General features: G+C 47.0%; 1 protein-coding gene across 25 annotated transcripts in view; it reads right to left on the reverse strand.

Moving 5' to 3' along the window:
* The window catches only part of CELF2 (CUGBP Elav-like family member 2), a 547441-nt gene that overhangs the window by 251625 nt on the left and 270033 nt on the right, over positions 1–25783 (reverse strand). The window contains exon 1 of one of the 25 annotated variants that reach the window (XM_053405507.1): positions 16064–16194. The exons of the other annotated variants lie outside the window; for them this stretch is intronic. Within the exon in view, the coding sequence (XP_053261482.1) occupies positions 16064–16071 (8 nt within the window). The 5' untranslated portion in view covers positions 16072–16194. Of the gene's footprint in view, positions 1–16063; positions 16195–25783 lie in introns of those variants that run through there. 25 annotated transcript variants of the gene reach the window in all.

Consider the following 25783-nt stretch of genomic DNA (forward strand, 5'->3'; position numbering starts at 1 on the left):
ACGGAGGTCCGTACTTAACCTGAAACTGTTCTTAACCTGAAGCACCACTTTAGCTAATGGGGCCTCCTGCTGCTGCCGCGCCGACAGAGCCCGATTTCTGTTCTTATCCTGAAGCAAAGTTCTTAACCTGAAGCACTATTTCTGGGTTAGCGGAGTGTGTAACCTGAAGCGTATGTAACCTGAAGTGTATGTAACCTGAGGTACCACTGTACATCTGTACCAATTCCTTGAGTGAAGTAAAGACACCATTAACTCAAAACAAAGCTAATTAGAAGAGCAGCCGTTTTTCTTTCATAGTAGATCCTGTGACAGGGGACTTGATTCCTTCCATTACCTGCTCTCTCCGCCCCTCCAAAATAGCTGCTTCCCATTTGCTATCCAGCATTTGTTGATCTAGCTGTCAAGGTGTGTATATCTTAGAAATCTCCCCCTGTTTTGTGATTGCTACACAGGAAGCCCGGTATACTATATATAATACATTCTCATCCCGATCTCTCTATATTTATACACATACACACATTATCTTTATGTGCATGATTGGGGATAATGGATGATTTGTGACGTTATCTATTATGGGAAATAATCAAGATTAATGAGCCCTGTGGCAGTTGCTGAATGTCTCCAGAGATTTATTACACAGGTTGTTCCTTTTCCTTGTTGCACTGGTGCCGTCAGGAGGTCCGTAACAAATGCAAATAGAGACGTGGATTAATTGCTAATGCAGAGCGGAGGCACGACGACATTCGTGAATCTCCACCATAGGGTGGGCCTGCAAGAAGGGCTAGCTTTACGGATATCGCTTCTGTGCAAATGTAGGAAGTGGCCTTAGAACAGGCTATACATGCACTTAATCCAGCACTGCCTGCTCTGATCGGCAGCAGATCTCCAGGGTCTCGGATGGAGATCTTTCCTATCAAAAAACTGAACCCCAGAATCTTCCTAATGCAAAACATGCTCTACTACTGAGCGATGGCTTTTTTCATGGGAAGCAGCTGAGTCAGACTATTGGTCCATTTAGCTCAGCATTACCTACACTGACTGGCAGCAGCTCTCCAGGGTTTCAGGAAGGGAGCCCTGCCTGGAGATGTCAGGAATCGAACCCGGCACCTTCTGCAGCATGCAAGGCAGATGCTCTACCACTGAGCTATGGCTCATGATGGTGAGCATGCATGCACAGAAATATGTGTCCCCCACCCCCCGTAAGACCATTAAGCCCAGGGTCTAACTTGCACCGCTACAATGGCACCACCTTTGCCACTAATTCCACCTGTGATTTGGACATCATGTGGCATAAGCTAAATTAATGTCAAGCAGCAGCAGAAAGCCTGGATAGCTCAGCTGGTTAGAGAATGGTGCTGATAATTGCCAAGGTTGCAGGTTTGATTCCCATATTCCTGGAGGGGGTTGGATTAGAATCAGGGTCAGCAAACTTTTTCAGCAGGGGGCCGGTCCACTGTCCCTCAGACCTTGTGGGGGGCCGGACTACATTTTGGAAAAAATAATAATGAACGAATTCCTATGCCCCACAAATAACCCAAATAACACATTCAACTCATGTAAAAACACGCTGATTCCCGGACCGTCTGTGGGCCAGATTTAGAAGGTGATTGGGATGAATGCAATGGAGGAACCAAAAGTTACAACTAGCTGTGCATGCGCAGCACTTTGTAGAAAAATTGGATTCACCCCCCCCCTCAAAAGATGAACTTTGCAAAGAGGAAAAATAGGTACTGTGATACATCTTCATACATTATCTTTAGGGCTACCCCATACAGAAGGGTGAGTGGGACCATCCTTCTGGCCCTACCTTCCACGTCAGATGTCCCTCTGACCCACCCTCTCAAACATACATACATTCACCATGGACGTCGGCAAAGCAAAGGGGAACCTACATGAAAGTAGCTGAACATGTGGCCAGTCCTCATTGTTTAAGCTCTTTATTTATACCCCACATTTCCTCCAAAGAGCTCAAGGCAGCCCATATGGTTCCACTCCCCATCTTATCCTTGAAATGACCTTGTAGGCTAAAACAAAATAAAAAAAATTCCTTCTAGTAGCACCTTAGAGACCAACTAAGTTTGTTATTGGTATGAGCTTTCGTGTGCATGCACACTTCTTCAGATACGAAGGCTCATACCAATGACAAACTTAGTTGGTCTCTAAGGTGCTACTAGAAGGAATTTTTTTTATTTTGCTTCGACTACAGCAGACCAACACGGCTACCTACCTGTAACTTGTAGGTTAAGGCAGGGATGGTCAAGAAGCTGGGAGGAGGAGGGCAACTGAGATGATCAAGGGTCTGGAAACGAAGCCTTATGAGGAATGGTTGAAGGAGCTGGAAAAGAGGAGACAGGACTGCCATCTTCAAATATCTGAAGGGCTGTCACGTGGAAGAGGGAATATGCTTGCTTTCTCCTGCTCTAGAGGGTAGGACTCAAACCAATGGCTTCAAGTTACAAAGAAAGGAGATTCCGACTAAACATTCGGAAAAACTTTCGGACAGCAGGAGCTGTTTGGCAGTGGAACAGACTCCCACAAGAAGTAGTGGACTCTCCTTCCTTGGGGGTTTTTAAGCAGAGGTTGGATGGTCACCTGTCCTGGATGCTATAGCTGAGGTTCCTGCATTTCAGGGGGTTGGACTAGATGACTCTTGGGGATGCCTACAATTCTATGATTGTATGGCTGGGTGGGAGACTATTAAACCTGATCTTTCTGGTCCTAGTCTGGTACCCTGCCTTCCACCTCTTCTGGTATGCCCTGCGGAGCACCTTAAGGTCCACAAATGACAACACTTTGGAGATCCAAAGTCACAAGGCAGTTAGATTGGTCCCAACTAGGGCCAGGGCCTTTTCAGTACTGGCCCCGACTTGGTGGAACGCTCTGTCACAAGAGACTAGGGCCCTGCGGGACTTGACATCTTTCCGCAGGGCCTGCAAGACAGAGCTGTTCCGCCTGGCCTTTGGTTTGGACTCAGTCTAATCCTTATGTTTCCCTGCCCTTATGGTTTTGATCTATGGGCTACTTTTAAAATGAGGCTGCATTTTAAATTGCATTTTAACCTGTATTTTAAATTGGTCCCTCCATTATGTTTTTACTGTAATTTTACTGGTATTAGCTGCCCTGAGCCCAGCTCTGGCCAGGGTGGGTGGGGTATAAATAAAATTTATTATTATTATTATTACCCTGGCTTTGCACCTCACGTTGACCTGCTCATGTGTAGATGTCCCTTGTAAAAGCACAAGAAGGCAGGGTTCTATCATGGCAACCTTTTGTCTAGATCAGGGGAGGCTAACCTGTAGCTGAACTACAACTCCCATCATCCTTGACCATTGGCCTTTCTGGCTGGGGCTGATGGGAGCCAAAGTTTGGTACAGGGCCACAGGTTAGCTACTGTACCCCTGATGCAGATAATACACAGATGTGGATGGTGAGAATTTAGGAACCGTCCCTAAAAACAAACCACAGCGCAGCTCCGTTCCCACAAGTCTTGCAAGCAAGGGAGGAAACTCTAACCTACTTCTCTTCCGGGGTCTCTGCAAGCAGATTGTGACCTACCATTTCGTACACACGCTGCTCTCTGTAGCGAGAGGTGGAGGGAGAAATAATTAGGGGGGCATTTGCTCTCTGTCTAAACGGCATCACAGAGGGCAGAGTCTTCATAGGAAGCTTGGGCGACATAAAGGAGTTTCTCCCAACTAACACAAGCATTTTTCTCTTTTAATTTTTTTTATTTTATTTGTGGGCCTTTGAAGCCTGCCATGGCTGGGACCACAATGAGCAGCTGTCAAAGCTGATAATGGCGCTTTTAGCAAGCCACATTTTTCTTCTCCCACTGTGGTGTCAGCTGTCAACAGATTAAATGCTAGCAACAGAAGGGTCACCGTGAACTCTGACCCCCCTCTGGCAGGCAGATTAGAATAAAGTCATATGCCACAAAACTTCAGAGGGAGAAAAATCTTTCCCGAATACCGTTATTCTTAAAACTTTTTAATGCGCTGCAAGACAAGTGTGGGAGTTTGTTTGCAATCCTTTTTCTTATGATTCACCCCGGCTGGTGGGCTTGCTGCACCTCTATGGATTTTAATCTTGCAGGCCCATGGCTTAAAGGTAAAGAGACCCCTGACCATTAGGTCCAGTCGTGGCCGACTCTAGGGTTGCGGCGCTCGTCTCGCTTTATTGGCCGAGGGAGCCGGCGTACAGCCTCCGGGTCATGTGGCCAGCAGGACTAAGCCGCTTCTGGCGAACCAGAGCAGCGCACAGAAACGCCGTTTACCTTCCCGCCGGAGCGGTACCTATTTATCTACTTGCACTTTGACATGCTTTCGAACTGCTAGGTTGGCAGGAGCTGGGACCGAGCCACGGGAGCTCACCCCGTCGCGGGGATTCGAACCGCCGACCTTCTGATCGGCAAGTCCTAGGCTCTGTGGTTTAACCCACAGCGCCACCCGCATCCCTGGCCCATGGCTTACAAGTCTTTTAAAGCTTGTAGAGAATATTTGGCATGCCACCTTCACAGCTGATGAACCCTCAAAATGATGCAGACTATGCCTCTACTGAAAACAGACACTATGCAGCTGGGAAAAGGTAGTGAATGGGGCAAGGGGTGAGGAACCTTCGGTGCAGAGCCAAATGTGGCCCTCAGCACCTCTCTGCCTGGCCCTCCAGTGCCCCATATTTCCACATCAGCTCACTATTTTCATTTTTAAAAAATCCTTATGGAAATTAATCAGCATTTTGGTATTAATGTCTCCCAACTTTCCATACAATTTTGCCTAAGGCATCCATTTTTTATTTTTATTTTTGCAAAGCACACCTGCATTTCCCCTGCTAACAACAACAACAACAACAATAATAATAACACAAGGGTCAGACTGAGTCCAAAACAAAGGCCAGGCGGAACAGCTCTGTCTTGCAGTCCCTGCAGAAAGATGTCATGTCCCGCAGGGCCCTAGTCTCTTGTGACAGAGCGTTCCACCACGTCGGGGCCAGTACTGAAAAGGCCCTGGCCCTAGTTGAAACCAATCTAACCTCCTTGAGGCTTGGGACCTCCAAAGTGTTGTTATTTGTGGACCTTAAGGTCCTCCGCAGGGCGTACCAGGAGAGGCGGTCCCGTGTTATAGTGCCTTTTCTATGCTAGTTTCACTTACGTAGGAATTCGTAACGCAGACTTTACGGAGGGTATGCATTCTTGTGCACACTGCTGGGCTGAATTTTGCAAAATTCAGAGAGGTGCTAGTTTCAAAGGATGGCTGTGCTTCGGTTCGTGTTTTGGAAAATGCAATATTCAGACATGAACTGAGTCTGATTTCTCCTCCTTCCTTACCTCCAAGGCCCTTTGCTACTTGATGATTCTATGGCAACAACCAGATTTGTCATTTGAAATGCCCACCACATGGACTCTTAAAACACAAAAGATGGGAGACGGCACCACAAGAGCCGCCAAGAAGCTGAGGCATGACAACTGGATGTGCAACACACACGTGACTCTGGAAGGCTCCTGGCAGTTGGCATCAAAAAAGGTGCCCTGTTGGCGCTCTCTTAGCACACAACACCAAATGTGACTCTGTGGGAAGCAGAGAACCTGTTCTTGGGGAATGCAGACCTGTAAGGCAAGACTCAAGTCACAGTGACAGAAGAATGTCTCCACTTTTGAACCCACCGGCCAGAGCCAAAAGAGGTACTTGACATAGTTCAGATTTCTCACATGTGCGAAAACACTCCCCCCTCCCAAGCTGATTTATTTCCTGATGCAAAAGATTTTCGCCTGCTGCCGAAGCTGTGAAGCTGCGAGCGGCTTTTATTAGTCTCCGTAAGCCAGCGAGGGTGGAGAAAATAAAGCCAGGGGTGTGAGGGCTTTAAAAATAAATAAATGCATCAAGAAATAAAATATAGGTCAGGAGTGGCGCAGGAGTGGAGCAGCGGGAGGCTATGCCGTACATTTCAAGGACCTTCCTGCGCTCTAGTGCTTGTTGAAGAGGGCTGAGGGAAATAGAGCCAGCCCATGTAAAGGGTGACCGCTCTACACGCATGCAGCGAAACACAAATCGTGCATCAGTGGAGCGTCAGTCTGAGTTAGGGCAATATCTGGTTTTCAACATCGCGCTATACCACCACCTAATCATACTGATATATCACAGTAGGGGTGCCAACTACAGTGGTACCTCAGGTTACAGACACTTCATGTTACAGATGCTTCAGCTTACAGACTCCACTAACCCAGAAATAGTACCTCAGGTTAAGAACTTCGCTTCAGGATGAGAACAGAAATCACGCGGCGGCAGTGGGAGGCCCCATTAGCTAAAGTGGTGCTTCAGGTTAAGAACAGTTTCAGGTTAAGAATGGGCCTCCGGAGCGAATTAAGTACTTAACCAAGGTATCACTGTAGTCTATTACACATTAAAAGCTTCCCTAAACAGGGCTGCCTTCAGATGTCTTCTAAAAGTCTGGTAGTTGTTTTTCTCTTTGACATCTGGTGGGAGGGTGTTCCACAGGGAGGGCGCCACTACCGAGAAGGCCCTCTGCCTGGTTCCCTGTAACCTCACTTCTCACATTGAGGGAACTGCCAGAAGCCCCTCGGCGATAGACCTCAGTGTAGAACGATGGGGGTGGAGACGCTCCTTCAGGTATACTGGGCTGAGGCCAGTATATGACTTCAAACTGGCTTTGGACAATATATTGCCCAGCTCTAACACACATCATGATTTCTGTATATTGCCAGGTAAAATAAAAATATGAAACTGATTTCACAATATGGAATTCAAACCAGTTTTGTATGATATATTGATATATTGCCCAGTCCAAGTCAGAGTAGATTTAGCAACAGAGCCCTTGATAGCCTCCATGAATTTGTCCTATCTCCTTTTGAAGCCATCCAAGCTGGTGGCTTTAAGTACTCTCATCCTTTAGAACCGTTTCCCATACCACAATCTAAATCTGATCTCTTTTAATCTCAGGCAGTGGTGAAGCTGCATGCTCCACTACTGGGGGGCGGAGAGCAGGCGGGGGCATGGCTGGCACCCCCAGGGGGCGTGGTGCACATCCCAGGGGCTGTTGGGACGCTTCCGGGGAGATGGGGGCAATTGGCAGGCCCCCAGCTGGCTCCAGCAGCAAGCCAGCAGAGATAAGAACTCTTTGCAGCAGAAGTAGCGGACAGAGGCCTATGTAAGCATATTTACAAGCATTTATTCAGCAGCAGGACAAAGGAAAAAACATGCCTGCTTCCCTTCGTGTTCAAGCAAACAGCATAGGCAAAAGCTATATACAACGGAAGTTCCCAGCAGACTGTGCTGGAAGTAAACAGACATGTGACACACAACAACAACTCCACATGCCTGTTCTAAAGGTGTAACGGAACTATATCCTAACGGGTCTGGTGAGCCGCCCCCCACAAGGGCGTGGCACACGTTCCGGGGGCATGGTGGGGGGTGCGTGGTGCGTGTCTGGGCGGCCCCGCCGCAATGGCACGCTACCGGAATGGTGCCAGGGGCTTTCCGCTCCTTCCGCACCCCCGTTCCCCCGCTGGGGTCATGGGTTCAAGCCCCACATTGGGCAAAAGATTCCTGCATTGCAGTGGTTTGGACCAGAAAATCATTGTGTTCCCTTCCAATTTCACGACTCTACATTTCTACGATTCTATGCTAAGTCTGCAAATAGCCTCATAGACCATATAAGATGATAATGATATTATTATTATTAATAATAATAACCATGATAATTTTAAGGCTCCATTTCTTTGTTTTGAGATTTGATAGCCACTGGGCCTTTTCATAAGGCCCCCATTCTCTGTGATTAAGGGTTCTTCTTACTTAAAAGTCACCTACTGAAGAGAATCACTTGCTTGATATTACACCAAAACCCAAAGTGGGCACCAAAAGCACTAGCAATTTGGGAAGCTGTCTCGTATCTGCATATATATATATATATATATATATATATATATATATATATATATACATGCCAAAGCAGCTCCATCTGTGAACACGGCAGGTCTGGCTACGTCCATGACTTGGCAAGCATGAAAGGTCACCGATGAGGTCATGCAGGTGCGAGGATGGGGTGCAACTTAAGTTGTGAGCTGCAACCCGATAGCCCAAACTCGAGACAGCATATGACAGGAGGCGCCCAACCCAAAATAGACGTGGCGAGCTGAGGAGTGCAAAAAAGAAAAGGAAAAAAAAAGGACAGGGCGAAAGCTCCTACCAGTTGTCGAAGAATCTATCTGAGTGGAAACCTATTGCCTCACCCCCAAATATGTGGAGTTGTGCATTTAGACCAGTCTTTCCCCCAGACTTCCTACCTCCAGGAAGCACTTTACATGCTGAGGAAATGGCCAATGCACTCCAGACCTGCCCCCGAACTGCTCTGTGTTTCAAAGGATTCTGGGATACGTACAGGTTCCCCCAGTACCCCCGATTCTTTCTTCCAAGTCTGCCTCCAATCTGCTTTCTGTTGGTGTCCACGCATCAGTATCCACCCATCCAAGGACTCAATGTCCAGTCCTTGATACTCTTATACAGTGGTACCTCGGGTTAAGAACTTAATTGGTTGTGGAGGTCCGTTCTTAACCTGAAACTGTTCTTAACCTGAGGTACCACTTTAGCTAATGGGGCCTCCTGCTCCGCTGCATGATTTCTGTTCTCATCCTGAAGCAAAGTTCTTAACCCGAGGTACTATTTCTGGGTTAGTGGAGTCTGTAACCTGAAGTGTCTGTAACCTGAAGCATCTGTAACCCGAGGTACCACTGTACAAAGATAAGAGCCATTGCTGCTCCTCCCCATTTTGGCTCCTGGCCTCGCCCACCACTGGGATACATATTCTCCAGAAGGATTTGTCCACCAGGTTGCCCACAGGCAAGCTGAATAAGGGCTCCCCCTTTTCCAAACAGTCGCCACAGACAACACCAGCAAAGGGGAATTATGTATGCAGCTCAGATTGCTTGCAATTACTCACAACCGTCACATTCTCCTCTCCTGCCCCCTCCTCAGAGTGTATTAAAACAGGAGGGAAAGTATTTTCACAAAGGTTAACTAGAAACATTTATGTGTCTTCTAGAGCCGTTATTGCAGTAACGTAGCTTCCCTCGCACCCCTCTTCACTCCTCCTTGTGAAAGAGGGAAAACTATTACTAATGCCGCCATTATTTTGCTCTATTACTTTTCTATGGCGCACGGCAAAGAAAGCAATTTTAAAGAACACACGCCGCACTTATCATAATCAGGCTTTCCTTATAGCATTTTCCAACAAGGCGGAACTCTCCCAGGAGTCGCGAGGGGAGAAATAAGAAGCTCCGTTATGGCTTCGGCTCCTGGGGCTGAGCTGGAAGCGTCTGGAGTCGACGCCGGTCTCTCCGCCAATTGGCCAATGAGAGAATCGGGCCCTGAGCTTGGTTGCCGCGAATCAAGCATCTCACTTTGGAGAAGAGGGCAGAGTCATCAGCACCTATCAGTCATGCTAGCTAAATGGAACATCCCTGCTCAGAGGCAGTATACCTTGGACTGCCGGAGGACAAACAAAAGGGGGTGGCTGATGTCTCTGTGTTTGCAGAGTCAGGTGGATAGTGCAGATGGAGAAAAATAAACACATCACTGAGGAAAACTGAATAAAAGCAGCACATAATGCAAGGAGACGCGGGTGGCGCTGTGGGTTAAACCACAGAGCCTAGGATGTGCTGATCAGAAGGTCGGCGGTTCGAATCCCCGCGACAGGGTGAGCTCCCGTTGCTCGGTCCCAGCTCCTGCCAACCTAGCAGTTCGAAAGCACGTCACAGTGCAAGTAGATACCGTATTTTTCGCTCTATAAGACGTACCAGACCACAAGACGCACCTAGTTTTTGGAGGAGGAAAACAAGAAAAAAAAATTCTGTATCTCAGAAGCCAGAACAGCAAGAGGGATCGCTGCGCAGTGAAAGCAGCAATCCCTCTTGCTGTTCTGGCTTCTACGATAGCTGCGCAGCCTGCATTCGCTCCATAAGACGCACACACATTTCCCCTTACTTTTTAGGAGGGAAAAAGTGAGTCTTATAGAGCAAAAAATACGGTAAATAGGTCCCGCTCCAGTGGGAAGGTAAACGGCGTTTTCGTGCGCTGCTCTGGTTCGCCAGAAATGGCTTAGTCATGCTGGCCACATGACCCGGAAGCTGTATGCCGGCTCCCTCGGCCAATAAAGCGAGATGAGCGCCGCAACCCCAGAGTCGGTCACGACTGGACCTAATGGTCAGGGGTCCCTTTACCTTTAATGCAAGGAGAAACAAACAGATGGGGTTTGTCTTATTTTCAGGCCTTGCTCGTGGCAGGAAGGTATCAAAAAATGAGACATACCGGGGCACGGGGAACTCTCTCAGAACTATGCAGGCAATCAGAGCACATGTTACCTCAGCAAGGATCATGCTGCTCTGGGCGGGTGCTAGGAGGCACATCCACACACACTCTCTTAGTTGGTTGACTAAACAGTATTAACCCTTGGGTTGCTAACTGAATGATCCCTGCTGCTGCACTTCCAACACTCTGCTTCTAGGCTGGCCACCCACCGGAAAAGAAATAATACACTAAGCAGACACTTAGCCTGCAGCAATGACGTCCTTCCCATTTGCCAAGCACATTTGGGGGAAATACTGTGTGTGTGAAGCTCTGAAGCTTGGTTCAAATACATGGTGCCCATTCAAAAAGAAAGAAAGGAGAGAAACCACCCATAAGAGCACAATGGCCCTGCTCCATCAAGCCAAAGAGCCATTCAGTGCTGTGCTGCAAAACCAGACACCCTCCAGATGTCATTGGAGAGTCTCAGGTTACCCATCCATGCAACCATCTAGATCAGTGTTTCTTAGCCTATGGGTCCCCAGATGTTGTTGGACTACAACTCCCATCATTCCTAGCCAGAATGACCAGTGGTCAGGGATGATGGGAGTTGTAGTCCAACAACATCTGGGGACCCACAGGTTGAGAACCGCTGCTCTAGATGCTGTGTCTATTCTGCCCCAGCTCACCCCACCTCCATATTCTTCACTTCCTTTGTTGTTCCCATCCCAGGCTGTCTTACAGCTCCATGGGTGGGGAACCTGAGATCTTCCAGATGTTGCTGATTTCCAGCTCCCATCACCCCTGACCATTGGTCATGCTGGCTGGGGCAGACAAGATTAGGAATTCAGCAAAATCTGGAAGGCTGCAGGTCCCACCATCTGTGACTAGTATTTCCACAAGTTCCCATCTTGATTCTTCAAGGAAGCCAGTAGCTGAGGCCCATGATTTCCAGATGCTGTTGTGACCAGCAACCGACAGTCACAGATATGCTGTCTTTGAACATGGAGGTTCCATCGCGGCTCTTAGCCAGAGCCTCCACTATGCCTGAAGAAGCCACAGAGAAGAATGGAAGTACAGTGGTACCTCAGGTTACATATGCTTCAGGTTACAGACTCCGCTAACCCAGAAATAGTACCTCGGGTTAAGAACTTTGCTTCAGGATGAGAACAGAAATCTTGCTCCGGCGGTGTGGCGGCAGCAGGAGGCCCCATTAGCTAAAGTGGTGCTTCAGGTTAACAACAGTTTCAGGTTAAAAACAGACCTCCGGAACGAATTAAGTACTTATCCCGAGGTACCACTATATAAGCAGACAGATTCATTTTTGGGAAGGGGAAGAAGAAGCAGAAGAAGCAAAAAATCCAGCGGATACTGGAACTGCTGCAACACAAACCCTGGAGGGACCCGAAAGAGAGCAGGTGGCCAGGCGTGAGGCAGATGTTACTTGCGGATGGCCGGGAAAGGCTGACATTTGGGCTGGGTTGTCTCAAGAGGACGCAGAGAAGTATTTGGGAGTGGGAGAAAAACAAAGCTCCATTGTAAAGGGGGGGAAATCATTTCAGGGTGAAAGTGCTGACTGTTCCGACTTCCCTCCATCCTAGTATGGAGGAGAAAAATGCCGTTTGCAGCAGATGTTTCCACTTGGATTTGTCAGAGTTTCACACAAGCTTTGGCAGCACCATGAGCGAGATTGTGCAAGCTCAAACCACAGAGCCCTTTTCAGAGGAAGAAGCACAAATGGGCGAGTGTGTGCGTGGATGCAACATCAGGCCACGTGATTGGAAGACAGGATGAAACGTCTTGATTGGCTAGCTCAAAAACCTGCGTCAAGCGTCCCCAAATCAAGCAGCTGAACCTGAGGACGTGGAGAGTGCAGTTCTCAGGACCAGATTCACTTTTGCTCTTTCGTGCATCATCCGGATTAGAAAGGATCTGCTGGATCAGAGTGAAAGTTTGTCTAGGCCAGCTTCCTATTGCCTACAGTAGCCACCTCTGGGAAGCCCCCAAGCAGGGCATAAGCACAATAGCCCGCTTCTATCCTTGTTCACCCCTGCCCTCAGCATATTCACATTCCACTTATTCGTTGCCCCCAAAAGAGGAAACACACCGACACACACAAAAGAGTAAAGATTCGCTTAAAATTTGCACGTGCTAATTTATATGTACAGTGGTACCTTGTTCTGCGACCTTCCGGAGCTGCGGTCGCTAGCCGAAAAGGACGCAGGGCAAAGCGCCGCATCTGCGCATGCGTGAAGCGCGGTTTAGCGCTTCTGCGCATGTGCGAGCAGCAAACGCAGAAGTAACCCATTCCGCTACTTCCAGGTTTGCCACGGATGTTCGCCAGTATGGACGCTAGACGAGGGGGACATTCGTGGAGGTATTACTGTACAATTGTAATTTTTTAAAAAATAATTACTATAAACTCAACACAGCTCTCTGTTGTGGCGAAGGCTGTGACAAGGTCTCTGCTCTGCTCACTGCTGACGTGTAACTTCAAGGCCATCCCTGCTCTCCTTTCCAATGGTTCTTATCTTTAAACTTGTTTCGGACAGCACTGACCTTCACACGGGGCTCCTTTAAATAAAGGGTGGTTCTTTGTGTGGAAGTGGGACACATGACCACCCTGATGAACCTGCTCCTGAACATGGAGGCTCTATTTAGTGATCAGGATTAATGCAATCTTTGCAAAGGACAACCCAACATGGTTGCAGATACCTTTCTAGCCCCAAATGACAGTGAACCGGGATGTACAACAAAAAAAGGAAAGGAAAGAAGAGATTTTGCAAGCCTTCTCTGCCTCTTATTGGGAGCAATAACCCTGCAGCTATTCCAGGAAAAGTGTGCTGCAGTTTTGAGATGGGTGTTTCACAAGTGTTCCTCCGTTTTGCTAAACATGACGACTCATAACGAGATGTTATCTAGTTCTAACAAAAGGGGCAGTTTAAGGACCTTCCTCTCCCCAACCAAAGTGCATTGGGTGCTTCTATCAAGGGAAACAACCTCTCCCCTCTTAAAGGCACAAAGTCTTTTCAGTGACTTAGAAACCCTTTGGTTTCAAATTTGGGCACCTTCAGGGTTTCAACCTTCCCATCTTCTTCCCAAACAGTGTGTGGCTCAGTAGGCAAGAGCGCCAGACTCTCAATCACAGGGTTGTGTGTTCGAGTCCCAAGTTGGGCAAAACATCCCTGCACTGCAGGCGGTTGGACTAGATGACCCGCATGGTCCCTTCCAACTGGTTCTAAGGGGTGTGATGCGTCCAGATTATGAACGAAACTGTGTGCATTTCAGAACGCACAGCTTGGGAGTGCTAGAAAGCTGACAGAGAAACAAACAAACCAGAAATCCCCATCGCTTTTTTTTAAAGGCTGATAAAGCAAATCTCAGCAAAATCCGTCAGCTTGTTCTGAGAAGCTGCGCCCACAAGGAAGTCAGTTACAGCTGTAATTAAGTTACAGTAGCTAGATTAGCTCTTACAGAGTTAACACATGGTTGGGTGGGGGAGAAATTGTGCCAACCCCATGCATTTGTGATCACCAAGCTTCTCATTTCTACTATCTTGCAAAAGTGACTCGAGTCCAGCTCTGGAGACCTAATAGTTTCAGAGTATTTCTAACCCACCCACCTTAAATTTCATAAACTAGAAGTATAGGTATGTTTCTGAGTTACTGTCAAAGAGGTGAAGGTGAGGCCGTCCTCCCTAAAGGGCCTTCTCGGTAGTGGCACCCAGCCTGTGGAACACCCTCCCATCAGATGTCAAGGAAATAAACAACTATCTGACTTTTAGAAGACATCTGAAGGCAGCCCTGTTTAGGGAAGTTTTTAATGTCTGATGTTTTATTGTGCTTTTAATATTCTGTTGGGAGCTGCCCAGAGTGGCTGGGGAAACCAGCCAGATGGGTGGGATATAAATAATAAATTACTACTACTACTACTACTACTACTACCACTACTAAAGAGCCAGAAGAAGCTGCACAAGGCAGAATTGTGAGTTCATCTGAGGCCACATCTGCACTGTGCACTTAGAGCACTATGCTGCCACTTTAAACAGCCGTGGCTTCCTCCAAGGAATCCTGGGAGCTGTAGTTTAAATGTGTTAAGACCCCTCTTCCTCTCATTGAGCTACAAATCCCAGAGTAGTTTCACAATCAATGCCACTTAACAGGGAACTCTGGGAATTGTAGCTCAGGAAAAGGAACAGGGAGTCACCTAGCAGCTCTAAGTACCTTTAATAAACTACAGCTCCCAGAATTCTTTGGGGGGAAGCCACTACTGTTTAAAGTTGGGCATCATAGTGCTTCAAATGTATGATGCGAATTTGACCCAAGCTTGCGTGGACAGAGTGGACCTTCATCCTGAAGTTCTGAGTTCAGATCCTCGACTCCAGCAGACACCAAGGAGATGGGATGCAGAGCTGACAAAAGCCAACCACAAGGGCACCTATTTTAAAGTAATGTAGCCGCTGCAAATACTGTGAGGCAGGAGTGGACAGAGTTCAGGCTTGCAGGATATGCTTTAGTTTTTGCTAGATCCACCAACTTTTGCAGCCAGGTGCAAAATTCATACATATAGAATTAAACAGTTCTGAGACCAGGACATTTGAGTCCCAGAACTGAATGGTGCTTACAGACCTTCCTCACAAAAATCTACTCCTGGTTACTCAAGCTTTCTTCAGTTCAGAAGCATAATTTAGGGTGGCGGAGGCAGAAGGTTGTGTGAATTGTGCTGCTTCAATTGTTCAAGAACCGAGAGTCAGAAATCCTTGACTATCCACTGGAAATCTCCCATAGATCCCGATCTACCCACTGAAGGCAAAGAGTTCTTTAACAACAACAACAGTTATTATTTAGAGCACATTGTCAGCGTGTATTTTCCACACAAACAACAAGACAGGTCCCTGCCCTAAGGAGCTTACAGGGAAGAAATCAGGAAGGAAGTGGAGAGAAAAAACAAAATGGCCACAGATCAATTTGGACCGGTGAGAAGGATCCCTTCCTGACTGAAAACATGGCAATCACCCAGATCCCAAGCAAAATCCTGAAATTTTCACAGTCAAAAATGTTATTTGGGGACGCAACACTAGGATATACAGAATCCCACCTGTGGTTTCTTCTCCCTCCTGTTAGCAGGGTCCAAGCGGGGGGGGGTCACTGTCTGTCCAGCAGTGATAGGACACAGCTCCCCAAAGCCCCAGCCAGCAGGGCTGAAGATCAGGGAGGATGTGAATGATAGTCCAGAAACATCTGGAAGACTGCAGGTCCCCTCCTGCTCTGAATCTTATTTTTCCTGAAACAAGTGTTCTGAATACTTGGAAAACTTTCCTCACCCAAAGAGGACACGTTAAAAGACACACAGAGAGAAAAGTACAAGCCTCTAACAAACCACAAAGAGAGGCACTGTGGGGTTTTTTTGAAAAAGAAAGCAAAAGATGTCCAAGCAAGCTGTTCACCTGGGCTTTGTGTAGATAAAAAGCCTCTTCTCTGTGGCTATTTCAAACTCTCCCTGCGGATTGTGTAAGGGCACAAGGCCTTTCCTGTTCAAGCGAACCCCTTGGTCTCCCTCGTACGCAGCCCTGTTCCCTCGCTGTCCTCATTCCCTAACAATAGCCAAGTTTTCAAAAGGAACATTTTTTAATTTTATTTCTGCAAAGTGCCACCTGCCCTCGATTCCCCCCAGAAAGGTCATCTAGGCATCTCAACATCGTTCAGGTCCTACGGTTTAACCTTCTTTCAGGACAAGGTAAAAGAAGAAAAAAACCATTTTAAAAAGAATACCTCAACATGGCTCCATGCAGATCTTCACCAGTTCCTGCTTCTCAACTGGTCGAGCAGTTTTTGCACCAGAGACCTCGAGCCTCCGCTCTGCAGCTTCCTTTGTGGTTTGGCAATATGCGAAGACATCCGTTCGCCAGCAAAACTTCCCCCACCTCTCTCTCTCTCTCTCTCTCTCTCTCACACACACACACACATTTCTGCACCAAGCAAAGGCCTTGGCATTTTAGAACTCTAGAAATACTTTTAAGAGCAGAGGGGAACTATCTCATAGTTTATTAGAGAGACGCGCAGCAACATTTCAATTAAAAAATATATCCATTTGCTACTCCAGAAGTGTTGGGTTGAGTTTATATCAACCACAATTAGATGAACACCATTTTTTATGGATGTGAAAGTTGATGGTCAATGCAAGATTTCTTCTGTTCACAGACCACCAAGTTAAGTTGTGAGTGGATGAACAGTGGAGTGAGTAGTCTCTGTGTGTTTTTCAGCTAACAATATCATAGAAACCCATGCTTAGGTTTGCCATATTTCAAAAAGTGAAAATCCAGACACAAAGGTTGTTGAGCAAGAAGTTTCTGAGCTATTTTTTTTAGGAAATTAACAAAAAAAAAAAATTGACACTTTCAACTTTGGGTTGCCCTACGCCTGAGTTTTCCAGGACATTTTTACTGATTTTCAGAAATTCTACCCAGACGCTATTTTCGATGGAAAAATTCCAGATATGTCTGGGAAATTCCTTACCCATGTTCAAGTCCCTACTCAGCCATGAAGTCCACACTCTCAAGCCTAACCTACTTCACAGGTTTTCAGGGTTGAGAGACATGTTAGATTTGGTTCACATTTAAAGGTGAGCATACAAAATTTGCACTTTCTGGAGCAAAACACAAAGGGTTATGCAGTGATCCTTCAAAATCCACCCTTCTCTGAATTTTGCAATGCAGCTGTCCAGCCAAATACTGTGTACTTTTCTTTACGAAAACATATATCCCAATGCATGCATTAGTGAAACAAGCACACAAAAATTGCATTATATGGGGAATATACGCTTTGCCCTGCTGTGTGTATATTAGGGAGAAATTTGACTGTGTCTCAATTTGAAATTTCTGTAAACCAAATGTGTGGTGGATAATGTGCAGAAGTATGGTTTTCGTAAGTGAGAATCAGGAAGAGTGAGTTTCCCTGCCTCTTGATTCTCATCTGAGAATCCCCTTTGGTCATTTTAAACCATTTTTTAAACCCCTACCCTCCAGTAGTTAAGAACCCAAGACTGAAAACAAGTCTGATCTGACATGGACGCAGGGTTGGGGAGGGAACAGACTGGCCTTATGATTTTTTTTACCAGGGAGAACTGATAGGTTTGAAAAGGGTTAAGCTAGGAGTGGAAGTGAAATTCAGCTTGGTTCACATTTTCTGTTTCCAGAAAAATAAATAAGCAAGCCAAAACACAACCATCCTTCAAAATTTGCACTTCTCTGAATGTTGTGATGCAGTTCTCCAACAAAATAATGTTTACTAAAATGTGCTAAATATTGGAAACTGTGCCTAAAATGTATATATTAGAGAATGTAATATTTAAAAATGCATAATAGTAGAGAAAATTGCATACAAAAAACATAGCTTAGGAGAAATGATCATGAATTTTCATCAAGACTTGAAAAAACGGGGGAAACTGATGGAGAAATGTGGGGAACTAAATAAGACTTTGGGGGGGGGGAGTTTATTATTTTCTTTCCATTCTTAAGTTCAGTTTTCCATGTTTAGCCACCAATTTCTTTCTTTTCCTTCCTTCCTTCCTTCCTTCCTTCCTTCCTTCCTTCCTTCCTTCCTTCCTTCCTACCTTTTTTTCAAAAAGTTCTTATGAAAAGTTGTTAGCACTTTCAAAAAACTAAAATTGACAGATCTCTCTATCCCTAATTACTGAACACACTGAAAAAGACCAAAAGCTCCTCGTCTCATATTTTGTTGCTATTCATTTTATTACCCCTTTCCTTCTTCAGGAATGTAAATAGTAGAAAGCTGTACACTTCCTGCCTACAGATTCTTCTAAACAAGTGTCCCCTCCACATTTAGTCAGCAAACCCAGCAGTAGCTATGCACATTTGCTGAGATAACATGCAGTTGCATCCCTTTGGATCTGGGCTTTATTCCAGGGCAGATGGCATGGATATAATGAAGACCTAAGTAGGGCTGACACCATGCAGGTTTGTGGCAGCACCATCCACTTAATTTTGCTGGTGATAGGTGGGCACAGCAGCAGCAACAGCAACAATGCTACCTGAGCCAAGAAGCACTCCTGCCTTGCTCAGACCCCACCTGGGGGTATTGTGTCCAGTTCCGGGTGGGCACCACAATTTAAGAAGGATACTGACAAGCTGGAAGGTGTGCAGAAGAGGGCAACCAAGATGATCAAGGGTCTGGAACCCATGCCTTATGAGGAACAGTTGAGGGAGCTGGCTACGCTTAGCCTGGAAAAGAAGAGACTCAGAGGAGATACGATAGCCATCTTCAAATATCCCAAAAGTTGTCACATGGAAGATGGAGCAAACTTGTTTTCTCCTGCTCTGGAGGGTAGGACTCGAACCAATGGCTTCAAGTTACAAGACAGGAGATTCTGACTCAACATCAGGAATAAAAGCTATTTCACAGTGGAACGGTCTCCGTCAGGAGGTGGTGGGCTCTCCTCCCTTGGTGGTTTATTAGCAGAGGTTGGGTGGCCATCTGTCATGGATGCCTTAGCTGAGATTCCTGCATTGCAGGGGGTTGGACTAGATGACCCTCAGTTTCCCTTCCAACTTTACGGTTCTATGATTCTATGAATCATGCATATCATTGTATAAAAACGTGTGTGTGTTACTATTCTTATAAACATATGCTGATGAAATATAGTACAGCACATTTACAGTCATACCTCGGGTCACAGCCGCTTCAGATTGCATTTTTTTGGGTTACGGACCGCCGAAACCCAGAAGTATTGGAACGGGTTACTTCCAGGTTTGGGCGGTCATGCATGCACAGAAGCGCTAAATCACATTTTGCACAAGTGCAGAAGCGCCGAATCACAACCCGCACATGCGCAGACGCGCTGCTGTCGGTTGCAAACGGATCATGCACGGATCACGTTCACAACCCGAGCATCCACTGTCATATATAAGTTGCGTGAGGCTGGCATAAGTAAAGGTAATGGGACCCCTGACCACTGGGTCCAGTCGTGACCGACTCTGGGGTTGCGGCGTTCATCTCGCTTTATTGGCCGAGGGAGCCGGCATACAGCTTCTGGGTCACGTGGCCAGCATGACTAAGCCGCTTCTGGCAAACCAGAGCAGCGCACGGAAACGCCGTTTACCTTCCCGCCAGAGTGGTACCTATTTATCTACTTGCACTGGTGTGCTTTCGATCTGCTAGGTTGGCAGGAACAGGGATTGAGCAACAGGAGCTCACCCCGTCGTGGGGATTCGAAGCACCAACCTTCTGATTGGCAAGCCCTAGGCTCTGTTTAACCCACAGCGCCACCCGCATCCTGAGGCTGGCATACCCCTCCCCCCCAATAATAATATATCCGTGCCCATGTAAGGCATCAGAGCTTCCACTTGCACAGCATTACGTCTTTTATGCCACCACCTCACCTTTGACTCAATCTAGTCCCTTTCACCATAGCTGACAGCAGAAAACCATAACCATCAAGGACCTAATTGCTCATCTCGCCATCTACCTAAGTGCACCGTGCTAATGAAAGTTAAGCCTTCGAGGATTACAGGGAGAGCTAAAGTGACAAATTATTATGCCCATCTCATAAAAGAAATATTGCTGCAGAAAGAGAGAGAGAACGGAAAATGGTGTGCCGAAAGCCCCTCTTGGTAATGTGTAACATGCTCTAATTTTAGACGATTCCCCCAGTCACCAGAGAGTTTGCGGCATGTACAGCCAAGCCTGGCTCAATCAACTGACTCCCTCCCCCTTCTCATCTCTATGGCTGCAGGTCATGTTATCTCATGAATGAACTGTTATGTAGGTCAGTCAGGAGCTGGCTCCTAATTGAATGTACGTTTCGGCATTGGCATTCATGCCCTAGATATCAACATTCATGATAAAATGGGGAGAAAGAAGCAGCGTTCCTAAAGGGAGGGGGTTGGGGAGATAACTGGGGGAGGGGGGCAGGCTGTGCTGCAGGGAAAGTAGAGGGGGGAGCTGGATTTATTGGGTCAATCTCAGAGTTGCTACATGTCCTGAAATTACTGGCATTGAGCGGGGTACAAACGCAGCATGCATTGGCCATGCATGCAAGTGAATCTGGAAACACAGGGCAGTGCCTTAAATGAACTCAGGCCAATACGCCATCTAGCTTGGTGTTCTTGACGCCGATTGGTAGAAACTGTCCAATGTTTCAGGCAGGGAATGTTCCAAGCCCCTAAGCTGGAGATGCACAGGATTGATCCTGGAAGCAAATTCTCTATGCTTTAGCGCGCTCAACGGAGCTGACTCTCTAGTAATCAGGTTTAGTAAGCTTGATTGATGCTATCTTCTGTTTTCAATAAGAGTTTTAGGCAATGCTATCAGAATGACAACACAGCCAGGGTCAGGAAAACACAAGCACAGAACATATACAATGCACGAATGCATAAAATATAAACACTGCAGTGTAGCATACAACAGTTGTGTAAAAAAAAAAGAACAACTCAATTTACAACTCCGGCAAATTCGATAATCTATATAGCACCCAAGCTGTGCTTGATGGTTCGGGGAACCACAGGCCCAGGAGATGAATGTTCCCCCCAATTCTCTTTCTGTCCCTTGGCCCGTTTCCCAGGCCACACCGCTCCTTGGTCCAGCATTATTCCCCTAGTGCTTTTATCTGGCCAAAATACATCCTCCAAGCCACTTCCTTGCCAGGATGGAACACAGACAGGCACAAAACTGGCATCCATGTTTGCAAGAGATGTTCTCCGGTGCCTAAGTCGAACTCTAGGCACATGAATGCCTGCCTGCCTGTAATGTGTCAATTTATTGAAGCGATGAACTGATCACCATCTAAGATTTATAGGGCTGTGAACAAGCAAAGGTGAGATACAAGATTGAATAACTATTGACAGGTAGGGAAATGTGGTCATGCTTATTTGGATAAGATTTTAGCTCATGCCTTCATTGCTTTCAACAGGAGTATAGCTACAGTTTCTGTAATCTTCTTATTTGTACCCAACAGAAGAGGGGAAACGTTATCTATCTGTCCACACACAAACACACACATACATCTGCCCAGTATATTTAGAAACTGGATAGACCATGTGAGCACATTCCATGAAATTACTTCAAAGTCTGGGCCTGGAACAGCAGCAGAGTGAAAGGCTGAGCTTCTGTCTCATTCTGTAGTTGCCTGAGTCACCCTTGTATTTATATGATGTTACGGAGTCGAGCCTTTAGGGAGTGTTCCACATACAGTTTGCAAAACGCTTAACTAGCCATTTGTTGATTTAATGTCACAATCACAAGGCAGATGCGAAATGCTTTTGCATTCAGTGCCAGCAGAAATGGGAGTTACAGTACAAAATGGTTCAGATGAAGCATGCTCATGCAAGACAGGCTTATCGAAAGGATTTTCACCCATGGCTTTCCAAATAGGCCCTCCAGTATCAGAGGAAGTGTACCTCTGATTTCTGGATGCCTACACTCTCTTCTCCACTCTTGGAGTACTCAAGTTCTGCTTGCAAGCTTCTTGTAGCCATCTATTATGGTCTGGCTGGATGCAGAGGAGTGGGGTGGGAGGCACCAGCTGGGGAACCCTCCAAGGGACCCCTAGGGAAAGAAGGCTCAGAGCCCATAAGACGACCTGGCTGGTAGCCCGATTCTGCGCCCAGATTTGTAGGCACAGATCATCCTCTAGAAGAAAATAGCTGACTAGGGAAATGCTGAATTTGCCCTTTGGAGTGCCTCAGGGTCAATTTTTGTTACGGTAGCCCAAATCTCAGTTGTACAGGTGTATGTATATATCTCAATTTTAACTCATGAGCTATTGCTGCAATCTGCTCCGATTGTATATTTTATCTTTATGAACGTTGTTTTTATTGTGTTGTGTTATGTGAGCTGGTCTTTGACCGTAATAAATTATCTATCTAAGGCTCAGAGCCAGGAGATTGGTGGTAGGATGACGATATGTGGTCAGAGGGAGAAGAGGGAGAGGACTGGATGGAGAAGGTATCAGAAGCTGAAGAGGCAACAGGGTTTAGTGAGCAGGAAGAGTCTGTGGCAGAGAGCAGCCCAGAACCAGAGGCAGAAGAGGAGGCTGGAGAGGAAGAGGACCAAGAGACAGCAATGAGTCAGGCTGCTCAGGAAGCCAGGCTGTCTCTCCCTCCTGCAGCGACCATCTCCTCTCTCTTCTGGTCTCCCAGAACCCAAAGAGGTATGAAGAGGGCCAAGCAAATACAGGCAAGACAAAGGGGTCTCAGCTTGCTTGGGAATGAACCAGGGGAAGGAGGAGATTTAAGAGAACTGTGGGAAGGCAGGGACTTTCAGCCCTCGCAACTGCCTCGTTGGGGCAGGAGTTCCTGCGCTCCATAGGCCTGGCCTCCTAGCTGCTTGTTTCTTTGAATAAAGAGCTCACTACACTGACACCGTGTGCGAGTCACTTCTGACCTGCTCCTGGCTCCTGCCCCTGATACCATGTGGTTGGCCACAGTGAGAAAAAGAGGCTGGACTATATGGGCCTTTGGCCTGACCCAGAAAGGCTCTACTTATGTTCCCAATGTATGAACAGCAGAGGGAAAGCAGTGCTGGTTTTGTTACAGTGTGGTTCCCATGCCTCCCCACTCCCACCCTGCATATGTGCAGTTTTTCCAGTGTTTGGAAAACAAAGTGCCTGTATCTACATGTATAGTTTAGAAAAACACACTTGAGCCACATGATAGCTATACACCTAGGATTAAATTGGAGCTGTTTGACTGGAGTGTGTGTGCATATGTGTGTGTGTGTGTGCACGTGATTGTGCTGTTGTCAAGATCTACTCCAGAGGGAAGCAAATGCATTGTGAATTAAATTACCTGCAATCCACAAGGAGCAAGCCCCATAACTACTGCCAGGTTTACTTTACGAGCTAAGATTTTCAGTTTCTTGAGGCAGTCAGATTTCATCTGCTAATGGATACACACACACACACACACACACACACACACACACACACACTCTCCCTCCCTTTGCTAGTCCTTTTCTACTGGCTGGCAGAGTGCATACTAAGCTCTAAGCTAACCTTAAATTAGTTAGGATAATAGGCATTCAAAGAAGAAACTGGCACAGGAAGCTAAAATGTCTCTGGCCGTAGGAAGCAGAGGCTCCTTGCATCAGATAAGAAGGAAGCCTAGGCCAACAGAGAGTTGACTCTTTAGGCAACCTTACAAGAAGAGGCGGTGGTCCAAGACCATAAAATCTGCAGTGGGAGGATCAAAAGAAGGACTGGATGCTTGTGCAGTGAGAGGGAGGAGACCAGAAGACCCCTGGAGAAGGGCTGAAGTGGCAGTAGCTACCAGCTGGAAGCTGCCTTACACCAAGTCAGGCTATTGGTCCACCTACTTCAGTATTGTCTACACTGACTGACAGCAGCTCTCTCGGGTTTCAGACAGGGGTCTCACCCAGTCCCACCAGGAGATGCTAGGGATTGAACCCAGGACGTTTGCATGCAAAGCAGTTACCAAATCCTTCTTCATGTCTTTCCCCACAATTCCTCTCTGTGCTATGACATTGCGTAAAGCAGCTGTGAAGGTGGATGTGATACCTATGTCAGATGCTACTGAGATGGAGGTTGTTGTGGCCAATGGCACTGCTGGAGAACAGAAGCACTGGCCAAATAGGCAAAGAGTAGATGTGGCCACCTCATGAGAAGAGAAGACTCCCTGGAAAAGACCCTGATGTTGGGAAAGATGGAGGGCACAAGGAGAAGGGGACGACAGAGGACGAGATGGTTGGACAGTGTTCTCGAAGCCACAAACATGAGTCTGACCAAACTGCGGGAGGCAGTGGAAGACAGGAGTGTCTGGCGTGCTCTGGTCCATGGGGTCACGAAGAGTTGGACACAACTAAACGACTAAACAACAACAAGAAGAAGATGTGGCCCTCCTTTTGTCCTAAAACCATGCAAAGTTCAACCGATAAGGAATCTTTCAGTAGCTCTAAGTTCTACCAGCACCTAATGATCATGCAAAGAAAAAAGTCATCTTTGGCTTGTTGAGGTCACACCTCTTGTTTCATCTGACAGAACTTCCAGCTAGGACAGTGAGGAACAACAACAATAACAACAACAACTTATTATTTATACCCTGCCCATCTGGCTGAGTTTCCCCAGCAACTCTGGGAGGCTCCCAACAGAATCAAAAGCAGAATAAAACATCAAACATTAAAAACTTCCCTAAACAGGGCTCCCTTCAGATGCCTTCTAAAAGTCAGATAGTTGTTTATTTCCTTGACATCTGATGGGAGGGCGTTCAACAGGGCGGGTGCCACTACCGAGAAGGCCCTCTGCCTTCTCAGTAGTAGTTAGAGAGCACTGCGTTCAGGCAAGCAAGTGACCTTCTTTTGTAGACTTATTCGGAAAACTAATACCCGAGTCTGTTAGGCTCTGAGCTTGTGTGTGTGCATTGGTGTGTGTGCAAGATTTCTCTGTTGCAAACCATTGCATAAGCTCATCCTCTGTCTCCCGCAAGCCTCCTGACTTTCACTCTGACACTTCCCGTTGCTCCGTGGAGGGGAAGTGAACATACGAAATCAGGTGTGGTGGTGGAGGGGAGGAAGATCTGCATGACCCTTGGCAGGTGTAAGGGAATGGAACCTGCATAAAACCCCATTTTTAACCAGCAAAGTACAAGGGAGCTCCATGCCTTTCTTCCTCTCCCCACCTGCCCGTCGATTCCATCCCACCCACCTCAAATCACTTGGCAGGATTCGAGGAATTAAAACCACCAAAGAGAAAACATCTTGCCCAGGGGCAAGCTTTCCTATATAGCTCTGCATCTCTTTTTGCATTTTCATCTCTGAGTGCGTCTCCGAGACGGCCGTTATCTTGAAGTGTGCGGCAACATGCCTGTCGCTGCTGTGGCAGGAGCTTCCCTCTTTAAGTCAGCTCTGAGTCTGTTTTTCAAGGCTTTAAAAATCCACACCGCACTGGAAAAGGGGGGGTGCGGGTGGCAGAGAGGGAGAGAAAGCAATCGCATGGGAAATTTGGTGTGTGTGTGTGTGTCACTCAATGCCCCTCCTACTTAAAAACCATGCAGCTTCAAAAGACTCCCTTGCTTAGCTGAAAGATTCACCGCTTCTGCCGGAAGCTGAGGCCGACCGCTTTCCTCCTCTGGCGTGCATTCACAGCTCTCGTCTTATTCATTTTTTAAAAATGAACACTTTGCAGCATTATTGCTGCCTGATTCCTGGGAGGACCAAGGCATCTGCACTCATTGCTTAATTAAGAATCTGTGCTCACGAGAGGAGGGCAAGCGGGCTTAATTCTCCGGCGCCGGCAAAGTGGGTTCAATCGTTACACAGACCAGGGCGGTCAAGGCCCCAGAGAGGCCGTGGCACCCTGGAAGCCAAATTGCAATGACCTTAGAGAAAGAAAAACACACAAAGACAGGGGCCCAGCCCAACCCAACCTAGCTGAGGCAACGTCATTGCACTCTGTGGATGTTCTGCGACTCGAAAAAGCTTTCAGAGGGGGGCTATTAACTTTCCAGGGAAATATATGTACAA

Source organism: Podarcis raffonei, chromosome 10 (genome assembly GCF_027172205.1).
Source record: "Podarcis raffonei isolate rPodRaf1 chromosome 10, rPodRaf1.pri, whole genome shotgun sequence".
NCBI lineage: Eukaryota > Metazoa > Chordata > Lepidosauria > Squamata > Lacertidae > Podarcis > Podarcis raffonei.